At 40.3% G+C, this 13757-nt stretch overlaps 1 protein-coding gene across 1 annotated transcript; it reads right to left on the bottom strand.

The window, feature by feature from the left end:
* Positions 1-650: 650 nt before the first annotated feature.
* On the bottom strand, positions 651-13437 carry LOC142132163 (rho GTPase-activating protein 21-A-like; the record flags this gene model as incomplete). The annotated part of the gene is made up of 8 exons (XM_075194423.1): positions 651-2414; positions 5009-5609; positions 8428-8459; positions 11099-11192; positions 11912-11953; positions 12045-12170; positions 12645-12734; positions 13364-13437. Coding segments are annotated over 8 exons (1916 nt in total), but the record flags the coding sequence as incomplete, so codon positions are not given.
* Between the last annotated feature and the right edge of the window lie 320 nt (positions 13438-13757).

Below are 13757 nucleotides of genomic sequence, written 5' to 3'. Positions count from 1 at the left end.
GGAGAGAGAAGGAGAGAGAAGGAGAGAGAAGGAGAGAGAAGGAGAGAGAAGGAGAGAGAAGGAGAGAGAAGGAGAGAGAACAAGAGAGTGTCCCGGGTCCAAGGTGCAGTATGAATGGTGTTTCTGAGCTGGGACGCTCCGAGCCCCTGCAAAAACCCGGGATATTGCCGGGGCGGCAGTATGAAAGTGGTATAAAATGCTACAGGTCTAATTGCTTACAATATTTTTGGACTATAACCAATGCGCATTTAATAGGCTTTAAGAAAGTGCATTAACATAAATATTCATGTTCAGGAAAGGTCCAACTACTGGAGAGAGCCAAGGAAACCAACATCGCTGTTTGCATCTCCTCTTCAACTGGTTATCACACGGGGAGAGGATCCGGGGTCGTACCAGTTGGAGTGTATACATCAGAACCTTTGTAGTTCCTTGCACAGTTCTGCTAACTGGAGAAAGAGGCATTGGAGAGTTGAAATGAACTTAGGAAGAGATTCTTTAAACTCCACCAGTAATCGTTAACAAGAAGGAAGAACTATTCAACACCTCAGTTCTTTACTGAAAAATAATGGTAACAGAAAATGCTCATTCAAACTTTAATGTTAGTTTTGTTTACCCTATAATTTAAATTACATTTTAAGTACTTAAAAAAATAAATCACCAAATTAATTTTATTTCCAGTGTTTAAGTGGGTATGCACACAGGCATGGTACAAGGTGGTATGAGATCTTCATGCAGAATTATACTATATTCAATGAAAGAAACCAGTTCCACCAAGGATTTACTATCTACATGCCTATCTTACAACATTTTTATCAAATCTGGTATCTGAAGATACACAATGTATATATACATAAGTTAACGTATCTTACAGAGAGGTTAAAAATTCAAGTCACATAAAACTCCCCCAAAAAAAAAAGAAAAGAAAAGAAAAAAAAACTGTATTAAAAGTTGGTATATAAAACTTGAAGACTCTACCGGAATGTATAACGAATGGAAGCGCTGAGTCCACCTGTTAAAATCTGTAAAATTTAATGAAATCTGGAAACTGATAAAATGCTCCTTTTGTTCACAGTAGGTTCCTCTAATTAGCATGTAACAATATGGCACCCTAGCACACCAGATGAATTCATGAGGCACTTTTCTTAGTGACTAAACAAAAGAATAAAAAAACAAAACAAAACATTGTTACATGGTGGATGTCTGCTAATGAGAGAACCCTGGGTTACAGATACTATGAATGCACAAAGTCAAGCAAACAATTTGTTCAGATTTTTACAAGCACTTCCATCAAGAAGTTGTGTTTCTCTGGCCACTCTGAAGACTTTCCACAGGGCCTATGGATGAATGCAGCCCTCACCTAGGCTGCAGAAAAGTAAAATAAAAAAATAATTCAGGCACAGAACGATATACAATAGACTGGAATTTTACTAAAGACATTGGCAAGCTTTAAGCTCACCAACTGTTGTCACACTACAATACAAGCTCCATTGGCAACTGCTAGGTAGACTCAGATTGCCTATCTTGGAACTTATGGACAAAAGCTGCGGTGGAAATCACTTAAAGGTACTGGTAGAATCGGGATTTGACCACCCGAGTACCAGAAAGTTTATGGGGATGGGCATCAACAGCAGGACTAAAGTTATTCTTGTTTTTACTCTGGTAGCTCTCTCCATTTAACGTTTCAGCCGATTGTAGAGGTGTCGTCACGTGGGATAGGTTTTCAGTTCTGTCGCTGGGGGTGGCCAAGTTGTCTGGCGATGAAAGAGATGTACGAGAATTTGGCGTCAATGAGTCTGTTAATTTAGTGTTCTCTAAAATCAGCTCCTCCGTATTGAGCTCAGATGTGCTAGTGCGTAAACGTTCTCGTGCAAGCCACTCGGAGATTGAAAGGTCTTGCGATGGACACTTTGGCTTTAATCGATCCATGGCAGAAAGTTCAGCCTCTTTACCTCCCTGTGCAGGTTCATGGATTTTCCAAGAATTTAAAAAGCTTATTTCAGCAAAGTCTCTCTGTCCTCCCAGCGTGTGCCTCCTCCTAATATTCTTCTTCTTTTTGTTTTCGGCGGCATGTTCCTTTTCACTTCCGGTTCCAAACATGTCATCCGCAGATGCTTTCATACGCAGTTTGAGCCTATCGGTTATTTTAAGCCTCCAGCCAAGTTCCTGCTTTTCCGATTCATTTTTTACGGACAAGTCCAAGTTGGCGGATGGCGTTTCTTTCTTGATGACCTCAGCAACACTAGATGATGCGGTGGGTTTCTCACTCTTGCCTTCGGTTGAACATTCACTGTCTGTTTTTTGTCGTGTAGACTTTTTTCTTGATAAAGTGTCACATTCTATAAGTTTGTGAGAGCTGAACCGGCGCCTGTCCATCCGGGGAGTCGTGCTGTCCTCTGTGCAGCTGGCACTTCCGTCTGAAATGGCAAAAAGTGGATATATAATTAAATAATTGAAGCTTATGGACGGATATAATATCTATACATAATGACAAGTCTAATACAGCCTGTGACCTTGCATACATATAATATTACTGAAACAGCTTTTTTTTTTCTTTGCAGTTTTCATAGGTCAACATCAGGAGAACAATGAGCAGTAGATATGTTAATAAGACTTGCCAATGTACTTGCAACTTGTGCCCTATGTATGATACATTCAAACAAATCCCCTTGGAAGGACCATTTTACCTACATAAATCGAATTACTTTAAAAGCAAAGTAAAAGATTAAAATGTCCTATAAGGTTGTGAGCAAGACATAAAACAGTGACAGACTGATAATTTGGGAGAATATGCAATTATTCCTGGGTCTACCAATAATAACAAACCAGCTTTGTCTGACATGATGAATATAAGGAGTTGTTGCATCTATTATTCTGTATAAAGTTTTTATAGTAATATGTTGTATGAATTGAGGCTTATAGAACAAAGTGTGGAATACATGTGTTATGTGGCTCAAAACCTTTAGTGCTAAGGACGAGTGGGTGGACTGTTAATATAGATCGACTTAGGGTACACACACATACACCATGAAAACCTGTATATTACCTTCTTCAGCTCACTTAGCATATGGCATGCCCCATGCAGGATTATATATCGCGTGTATATAAAAGCATCGGTTTACTCCTGGAGTCTCCTTAAGAGCGCAAACATTCACAATGTGGCTTCATTAACAATAGAACAGTCAAGCCTGAAAATCTGTTTGTTGCCCTACCCTGAAGGCCCAGTTCTAATCATACACAGTGACCTACAAATGATGTGAAGGTTCCGAGTATACTCTGGTTATAGTTGATTTGCTTAGTAGTGAAAGAAACTACTGCATTTGGAGATTTGGGATCCCTGTCTTTTAGTTCATATCAAGGAACACACTGTATAAGACCCCTAATGAAAAAGGATTGTGAAGCATCACAGATGAAATAAATGAACACACACTTTCAAGCTAGCAGGAAAGTAGAATGCGCAAATGGTACGTTGAAGTGCCCTGATGCTTTACCACTAGCCCTGCAGAGTTACAGGACTGTCTCCACACAGATACCAATAGGGAGAACAATGACTGCCCATTGTGGACACAAAGAATAACATCTTTTATATTAACAGATGACTAACTGCTTATATCTCCCAAAACCCTCACGCACATGACTTCTTCGTACTGAAAACAGATGAATTCTGCCCAGCGCACAGGGCTCTGATGACCTCGACTGCAGCCTGGGTCCAAGTACACAAGCAGATAAGGTCCTTGGAGCCAAGGTGGAAGAGACAACACTATGTACTAAAGAAAACTAAGAGTCCTGAGGTCTGCCAGCATAGACTCATCCATCACATTGCACAATATAACTGACCTGCCTACACCGTCATCAACTGATGCTTAAGAAGCCAAATGTATTAACCAAGGTGACGGAACTCTGTGGACTTTGTTAACACAATAATGCCTCATCCTCTTCCCTCAACATAATCCACAATAACCTACTGGCTTTAACACGTGAAGATGCATTTGATACTACTGCTTGTTATCTTCCATACCTAACCCTTGCACCTGGGAAATACCATCTGGATGGTTAATGACTAAATAATAAAATATTACTAATGTGACAAACGGACATGAATACATATGTACTTATTGCATAGGAGGAGAGGTCCCTATACCAGTGATTCTATAGGTCCTTGAAATAGCAAAGTAAAAGGTCGAAATTTACAGTAAGGATCAGTACTTTAGTTTTAGGATTGGAGCATTGAATAATAGTAATGCAGAAAAGAAAACATAAGACTTCTCACAACATGTATAACTCACAAAGAATAGGTCAATAGGAAATTGCAAGTGTAACGTTACTGTACAGTGGCGGGAGAGTAGTGGTCGGAATATTAGCAATGACAAGTAATGGCTTTACCTTTGAAATAACTGAATTATTTAGCTATTCTTAAGACTCCAATAGTAAACCTCCATCCTTTAAGCCATGATGTATGCATCTTACACTATTAGAAATCCCTACTTTTATGTATGTGGAAAAATACTTCTGAGACTCCCTCTCGAGTGGTCATTTAAGCTATATATCGCCTGCAATGGGGACTCCTCTTCCGTAACCCAACTGATGATTAGAAACTTCAAGAACAACAAGCCTGATCAGCAAGAATGAAGGAGCATTTGAAATATTAGCTCCATATAGATTATAGCTACAACAAGGTGTAAACGACATGTCAAAGACTCTATACAAGATAGGCAATGATACTATGGACATATTAACCGTTAATGAATATTGAGTACAATGAATAAGGAGTTACCAGTAAGCCTCAGAGGATGACTGTGCATCTCAAAAGAACCTTTGTAAAGTTCAGTTGATAGGTTTGTAAATTTACTGGGACAGTTAATAAAACATTTATTCTGTCTCAAGAAACCTCCTAAGACCATTTCATAGTTTTCCTCAACTGTGCCGGACAGAAAAAGTGTCCGTTAAATCTGTGCCATTTCCATAGCTCAGCCCTTGTTTCTTATTTCCCTTCTCTTATCAGCATCCTCACCTTTGCTGTCTGCCACAGACTGAACCTCATGACTTATCTGGTTTGGTTCCAGCCCAACCATGTATGACGATGTTGTGGAGTAGTCGGAGGCGATGGAGCTCCCGTCTACGGACAGAAAGTCGCTGCCTTTTGTCTCCGGGCTGATGATAATGGTCGGGTTTGGTCTGTGCGTGAAGGTCTGGGATGAAGTGCAAAGTACAGTTTGTGAATCAGACATGATATCCTGGGAGGGGGGCGCTTGTTCCTGATCAGACGGCAGAATCAGTCTCAGATTGGGATATGTAGTGTGTTTTGGAGGACAAGGAGGTGGGTCATCAGGAGGTGCACTGTCCTCTCTCGGTTTACCATCCGCATTCTTTAGCGTCCGTGCTTTGGGTTTTGGAGGCACTTGTGCAGCTACAGAAGATGACGATTTGCTACTCTCCGACTTTCGAATTTCCACAGCAGTCTGATCCTTTTTGTAAAATACGTTGTCCAGCTCATCCTCCGAACTGCTCAGCTGGGGCTTCTCTTTCTGTTTCTTACGTCGACTGGCAGCAGCAAAGATAGAGGCCACTAGCAACTCTCTGCTATACTGATCTTTTCCAGATCCCCAAGAACCCTGTTGGAGGCAGAGAAACAGAGGTTACACGTGACATTAAGTGTCAAGACCATTTTAAGAATATAACACTTTATTTGTAGACATATTCCACTCTCCAGCAAACATACAGCTATGAATACCACCAATGAGATACAATAACTTACAAGGTCAGGGCACCAACAGCAGCATTTTTACATTTGCTATTCATAGTACAATTGAGGGGACACGGACTGACAGCTAACGGAGACGCATTTCCGTTGGGCTCTGTTCTGTATAGGACAAAGTAACAGCAGATGTAATGGGTTTTATCACATCCGCAGGACGCACCTGACCATGTAGAATAGAAGCAGCAGTAACATTTTGTGCCTGAAGGTAGCTTCCCATTTTATAGATCTGCAGGTGTACCCATCAGATTTACCCTGGTGAGTGGGAACTAGAGAGCTCACAGAGGTCTGTGTCTAAGAACCTAAGCTGGGCGAAACCTAGAGACCCCTTATTCTTAGGGCCGTCCGGACTGATGATATTTTACCAGGTTCTGGCCCACATCATATCGATTCACCACTGTGCTATACAACCTGTTTCTCTGCACCACATGGTCTTCCCAGGTAAAATACTGGTGTGGCTTCACATTCCACCACACTGTAGACGGACACTAAGGGCCTGATTCTTTAAGGAAAGTTAAGTAAAAAGAATTGAGTAAGTAGTCTCCTGAACACCACCATGTTACAATGCAAGGGGTGCAAATTATGTTTCTATTTTGGACATAAGTTAAATACTATCTGTTTTTCATGTAGCACACAAATATCAACTTTAAATGTCAGTGTACAAATAAGCTATCAAGTATTTGTGTACTACATAAAAAAGACAGTATTTAACTTATGTGCAAAATAGAAAACTAAATTTCACCCCTTGCATTGTAACATGGTTTTGTCCAGGAGACTACTTACTCATTTTTTTTTACTTAACTTCCCTTAATGAATCAGGCCCTAAGACATGTTGTACATGCTTCTTTCCTGATCTCTGAGACTCTGCTCTGACTAATACAAGAGAACCAACCACTATAAGTACCACTGTTTACTTCCACAAAAGTATATTTTGTTTTATCCTCATGATTGGCTCTTACTGTGATTTCTGTAAAGATGACTGTTCCCATTGCTCATGTCAGTCAGGTTTCATGGCTATTTCAGATAACACATCCACATCGACAATATTCATCTAGATCTATTATGAGAATCCGACAAGGCTATCGTCCCAATCATCTTTGTTTGAGGTTACAGTCCCCTATGGGGGGATACAGCATATGCTATGGAGGTGGCGGAGATGAGGGGTCAAACTTGCAAGGGACCTCCACCATGCTTCATTGTTGCCTGCAGACACTCATTACTGTACCGCTCTCCAGCCCTTCGGTGAACAACCTGCTTTCTGTCACAGCCAAATATTTTAAATTTAGTCCAGAGCACCTGCTACCATTTTTCTGAAGCCCAGTTCCTATGTGAGTCATCTGGCCTTGTATCCACGTCATTGATAGGCTTTTGGCTGCAATTCTTCCAAGACGACCACTTCTGGCCACACTTCTCCAAACAGTAGATGGGTAAATCTGGGTCCCACTGTTCTATTTCCAGTTTTGAGTCAAAGGGCTGGAGAGCGGTACAATAATGAGGGTCTATAGGCAACAGTGAAGCATGATGGAGGTTCCTTGCAAGTCTGGGGCTGCATTTCAGCAATTGGAGTTGGGGATTTGGTCAGGACTAATGGTGTCCTCAATGCTGAGAAATACAGGGAGGTATTTATCCATCATGCAATACCATCAGGGTGGCTTCTGATTGGCTCCAAATTTATTCTACAGCAGGACAAGGACCCCAAACATACAGCCAATGTCTTTAAGAACTATCTTATATCCTACATCCACAGAAGATCTGTGGTTAGTTCTCCAAGGTGTTTGAAGGAACTCGGCAGGGAGGTTGTTCCAAACACTGTGTGCAAGTGTACCTAGAAGCATTGATGTGTTGACTGAAGGCAATGGGTGGTCACACCAACTACTTGATTTAGATTTGTCTTCTGTTCATTTGCTTTGCATTTTGTTAATTGCTAAAAAATAAACTATTAAGACTTCTATTTTTGAAAGCATTGTTTGGAGGAAGGGGCCACACTATCATGCCATCTTTCTTTCTGAATAAAACATTGTGTTCTTTGACCCTAATTTCAATTATTTAAGATATTGGGCTCGGGACCATATCATAAATATTCACCTTCATTCGTTCACTAAGAGTTCCTTGGTGAGCAGACAGGGATGGCCAAGAAGAATCCTGGGCCTCGGGGTGGCTGGCTTTTGGACTGATCAATGATGATGGGATTTTAGACACCCCCAGTGTGGGGAGGGGATACATAATATCCAGTGTGACCCAGATAACTAATTTCCTTAAACCACTTAGATAATTTGAAGAACGAATGTCATATAAATAAGTTGGAAACTTAGCAACCAAAGTCATCAAGAATGAGCTGACTAAAGCTTTTTCAGATGGACAACTCAACCAATGTGGCCATTCATTGTACCTTCTGTGGTCTCAAACAATACATGATCTGAATGCGATCCTCATACAGATTGGTCCACAAATTCTGGCCACCCATGTCATCAGCCAGTTACAGCTGCTAGGAGAGCCAGTGCAACTGAAAAATGGGAGCCAGCTTTACATAAAACATTTTAAAGCCAAGATCCAGGACATACGGTGGTAGCAGCCAATGCTGATAACATGCTAATGCAGAATTGGTAGAGTCTCCGATGAGTAATAAAATATAATAAGAGTTGAAAGTTCCGGTTTAGAGAAGAATTTCGGCTTACCTTAGATTTTGAGGAGTCACTAGTAGCGGAATCTGCAGAGTGAAAATAAAAACAGGAAACATGTCGGTGGTGCACAATGAGAAACGTAATGGTGACAAATAATGCTAGGCTTCATGGAAAGGACAAGCACAGAACAGAATGTGTTGAAGCAGAAGAAAACAAAGGGGATAGTCATAGCTCACAAAAGATGCAAGCGTCACCACAGAAAGCCACCGCCATGAAAGGATGCTGTGATTTGTAGGCAGAACCAGCTCAATGATAGGAATGGCGAGGAACCCTGCTCTTCAAAATAAAAAAACAAACAAACACTGATGTCTAAAGCACTCTGATCTTAGCGGGAGGCCGACAAAATTTAAATGGATACAGAAATTAAAACACTGAACAGACACAGGCTAGTCTAGATCTGGGCTGTTCATCCGGATCCCCGATATTGAAATACACAGAGGAACTTTGCAAATTGGACAATCTTTGGGATTGCAGAACCAATGTGCAATCAATGCCGACTGCTTAAGAGTAGCAAGGATTCAGCATGAAGGTCTTGTGTTAAATAGGATACATAACCGTACTGCGCTACTGCTATAATGAAATGAGAAATGAACACCAAATAATTAAAGGGAAAGAAAACACAGGCTGGACAAGAATAGAGATAGCAGAAGGGGGCTAGCTGGAGGCTCTACCACATCAAACTGGAGTTATACTTTTATGCAGAAGTTATTATAATACAAGAGCTAAGCCCCATGCAACACCCCTTATGAAGACATGGCTAATGCTTGTGACTAATAAGACTAGTAGACCATACCATGCTATCTCTCCTCAGGGTCTGCTTCAGAAATAACAAGAAATGGCAGAGAGACTTTAAGAAAGTAACATTGATCTGTTTTAAAATAAGCTGAGCAGAGAAAAAAAATGTTGTACAGTGCAGAATTTTTCTTAAAATAAATTTCAAAACTTTAAAAAAATAAAATAGGAAAATATAATGTCCATTCACAAAAATCGGGGATTTCTGCAGACAAGGCAGCTACAATGGGGGCAGCAATCCTCCTTCTTCCTACAGTTCCAGCTGTCCATCACTGACATCATAGAATCCACTAGTGACATCACTGTGTGATAGACTCCTCCCATTTCACCTGTTTCAATATCAGTATAAATGTCTTGGTTCAGTAGAGGCAGTAAAACAAAACGAAAGCCCTCGGAACTAAAAACAAGATCTACGTAGAGATAAAGGGGTCATTTTGGGGGGTGGGGGGGGAGAACATGCTTGGTTAGTGCGACAGCAGGTAGGGAACGTTAGCTAAGAGAGCGTGTGATACTAGTACTTAGCCAAGGAATAGGTTGCAAGTGGAAAAACAGAAGGAAGAGTAACTTTAGTATACATGTTGAAGCTGTAATTACACCCCTCAATTCCTAAGTCGTACGTGTCACCGTCTCACGCAGGAGGCAGTTATTTTGTAGGCTGAAGCAATATGAGACTGTAGCCAATCGACTGGCAAGAAACTAGTGCCATCGCGAGGCTCAAAGTGCCTCATACCTCACTCGTGCCACTAGGCAGTAGTAGTAGCTTCAACCTGCAGAAGGGCCGACTCCACGGTGTACAGGACACATGAGCACTTTCAATGGATAATACAGAGATTTGTTTGTTGAAAGATTACACATTTGGTTAAAGGGACCCCCTGACAGAAACAAATTCACTTAAGAAAATGAGAACAACTTTTCTTTATTCTTTATAATTACTAAAAAAACAAAAACATACACAAGTTAATCTCAAACACTCCTCCTATAGAAATGAAACGGGTGAAAAGAACTGTAAACTACCATAAAAATGCACAAAAAAAAAAAAAAGCAAAATACTTTTAAAAATGCGGTTTAACAAAATTAGTCTTTACTTAAAAGGTTTTTTTTGGGGTATTTACATGCTCCCTACAATGCATAAGTCATTATTTTGCATTGAGGTCTAAAACCGGACCATATATGCACAGAGGATCCATGTTCCAATTCTATAAGATAATGTAACCATGCCAGTATATTCGTCTCCTAGCATCCTAATAGATACATTAGTTTCAACTATCTGGATTGAATCCCAATAACCAAAATGAGCCAAGTAATCAGTTATAATACAGCCAACGTTCTTGTCTTGGCTGAATATGACAGAGGATGTAGAGCAGACAGGTGGTAGAGGAAGTAAGAGTCTGGGGAGCTGACGGAATCCTCTAGGAAGGGCGGCTGCCTGTTCTCCAATCTTCCTCTACCAGCTCTGTGTAATCTTCATCTTCCTCAGCTGTACATCGCTGCTTCAAAGACTAAGGCACTTGTAGGATTATGGGAGATATTTTCTGCACCACAATAAACTGGATTTTTTTATTTAAATCTTTGCACGTTAAGACGTCAAATTATATGCACACTCATTTGTGTGGTATGCGCAGTCCTAATCAATATATCATGTCCCAAAACCGATCAGTAAATAGAGACTGGTAACCTCGCCTTGTAGTGTAAAGAGGAAGCAGTTAAACCGTTACAAACTACTGTGCCGTTAACTCTCCACAGCAAAGATGGAAATTAAAGGGATATAAAGCAGAATTGTAAGATTAGAGAAACATTCATAAGAACCTAGAGAAGCAGCAGAGTGGGTTTCATTAGCCTGCGGTGTAAGACGGTCTGCGCAGGCGTGAGTTACCTGATACGTCTCCAGGGGATAATCCGGTCCTTCCAATGTTGGGGAGTAAATGATCTATGTTTGGCACAGGCTGAGACTCTACTGTGCTTTCCTCCTGTACACAGTTGATAAACAGAGATCTCTTCAACATCGTTACACACAAACTTATAGCTACTCTAAAGACTCTAAAAGAGAAACAGCTGTCAATTAACAAACTAGTCAAAATTATTCCAAGATATTAAATGTATGCAAATTTGGGTTGACTGCACTGCTCAATTCTTTCTGTAAGTGCTGATTTAAAAGAACCTAAAAAGGTAATCATGAAAGAAATCTGTATCCCATTAAGAACATGTGAAAGTGCAAAATAAAGGTTGTTTAGAGACGGTATGTAGCAGAAAATTGTCTATGTTTAATATTCAGTGAGGATGCAGTACTGGTAAAAGGCCTGTAGGTGGCAGTGGTGGTGTTTGCAAATCTTTCCCTAAGCTGTAAATAAGTGCATTTTTTTTTGTGGAAACAAGTGGGATAATTAAAGAAGTGAAATACATTATGCAGAAACATTTTTATTTCAACCCGGTGTGTCAAAATATTTTAACGATCCTCTGTTTTAAAAGTGGAAAAGGGGTTACATGATCTGTAACTATGTATCACCCTATACAGGACTCATGTGACTGTATTAACACAATTTAATTTCTATTCATTATTACAGCTGCTCATTAAGAAGATAAAAACCAAAAACTCAATTTCAGGCATGTGAGTACCAGACAATATAAGTTTTATGCCATCTTCCAGTTATCGCCTTATAAATAAACATAAGCCAGCAACAATACTTACAATTAGCTCATCTGCACTTTCTTCACAGAAAAACCAGTCATGCTAAGAAACAAAAATGCACAAAAAAGAGGGTGTAAAACACAAGCACAACACAACAAAAATAAATAGATGACATGGGCTTACAAACACTCACACATTGAATAAGTGTTTCCACTATTTTGTATTGGTCGGGCATGTGGGTGACCATGTGCGTCATGTTGTCTTCTGATGTTCGGACCAAAGTCGGGCCAAAAACAATAGCCAAGTTTCTCGGTTCCATCTAGTAAAGAAAACCATGATGCAGTCACACAGATAAATGATTAGATGAGATGACGGCTTAAAGGATAGTGGATTAAAAACAAATTCTCCCTCCGGCATATTGTGAGAGGTTATGGTTATAGAATTGTGTTTCCATACTTCTCCCCACCATCCAGCGCTGGCCATGATGCGATATAGCAGCATTCTATGTATTTGTGAAAACAAGTGGTCTATAGATGTAATTTGGACAGGCAATAGTTGCTCTGACTTCATCTATGTTGGCAAATAGGACTGATCGCACCAGGCCAATCCCAACGCATAAAGAACAAATGACATCACAGATGCATGCATCCAGTGATGTCACCAATTTCTAGGGAAGTGATTGGCTGAATATTGGTTCAGCCCACACAGGCTGCCAGCACCGTATGTAGGTGATAGGTGCATCTTAATATAACAGACATTTCAAACCAAAATCTCAATTGTTCGGACTGTTTACCTTGTTTTTCTCTGCGTTATCTGCCACAGTCTTCAGATGGGTACAAAGAAATTTGAGAGTTTCAAAGTGATGATCTGGTAAATCAAGAATCTGAAATGAATAAGATAGATATCTGCTTCAGTCGTATCTGATCTGACAAGGGCAGATTTCAGGGGTCCATTTATTTTTAAATCATGGATCATCAACACTGGACACTCAGCCTGACGCAGACTAACGCCCAATGCTCTGGTATCACTGCCCTTCACTTGTGATCTTAAAACCGCGTGATTAATAATTTGGTAAACGCTGTCTTAGTATGCGCATGGTAGCCGTCATGTCTGCAGACTAATCATAACTAGTACTTATAATACATAAACCCAACAACAGGCAGAAGACGGCACTGGTAGAGAATGATGTCTGAGCCCTCCCATCTCTCTTTTGGCAGACACACATTTAGGAAAGTCAGTCACCCATAGTAGTTATCTAACGTGGTGGTGTAAGTGGGGAGGGGGGAAAGTGCAAATATTTAGAGGAGGAGATTAAAAGGAGTAACAGTCCATACAAGAATATTATTACTACACAGAGCGGGCTGTGCTGTGGACATAATACAAAGACCGCCTAATGTTGTGGTGTCCGTTTTTATACATTGTATGCGTCTGGTCCCTTTGTAAACTGTAACACTAATAAATACATGTGTATATTCAATAAAAAACTGGCAGTTTTTTTTGCTTTAAACTTACCAAACTTTTGAGTGTTCTAAGCCTTTCCATGGGGTCTTCCCTACGGTTTGCTTCTATGAAGTCATTGTATCTCTCTGAAAATGAAAATTATATTCAAATTTTTACAATTGGGAACAAACATTAATAAGACAATACTGGGTAATACATACAGAGAGGTAAGAGAACCCTGCTCACAATCTATAGGACACAAGTAGAAATGCTGGGGAGCAAATCATTTTAATTGAGTCTCGGTCAATGATGTAAGTAATTACGGAGATCTCTGTATAACTATGTTCAATACGGAGGCACAGAGTCCTTATTTTAATGTTTAGAGCGTCCCTGGACCAGTCACCACACAACAGAGACAGCCACTGCGCTGGTGGAACAAACATATACCCAATCAATGTAACAGGTA

Source organism: Mixophyes fleayi, unplaced genomic scaffold (genome assembly GCF_038048845.1).
Source record: "Mixophyes fleayi isolate aMixFle1 unplaced genomic scaffold, aMixFle1.hap1 Scaffold_3560, whole genome shotgun sequence".
In the NCBI taxonomy this organism is placed as follows: Eukaryota; Metazoa; Chordata; class Amphibia; order Anura; family Limnodynastidae; genus Mixophyes; species Mixophyes fleayi.
This window is presented reverse-complemented; position numbering and strand designations above follow the sequence as displayed.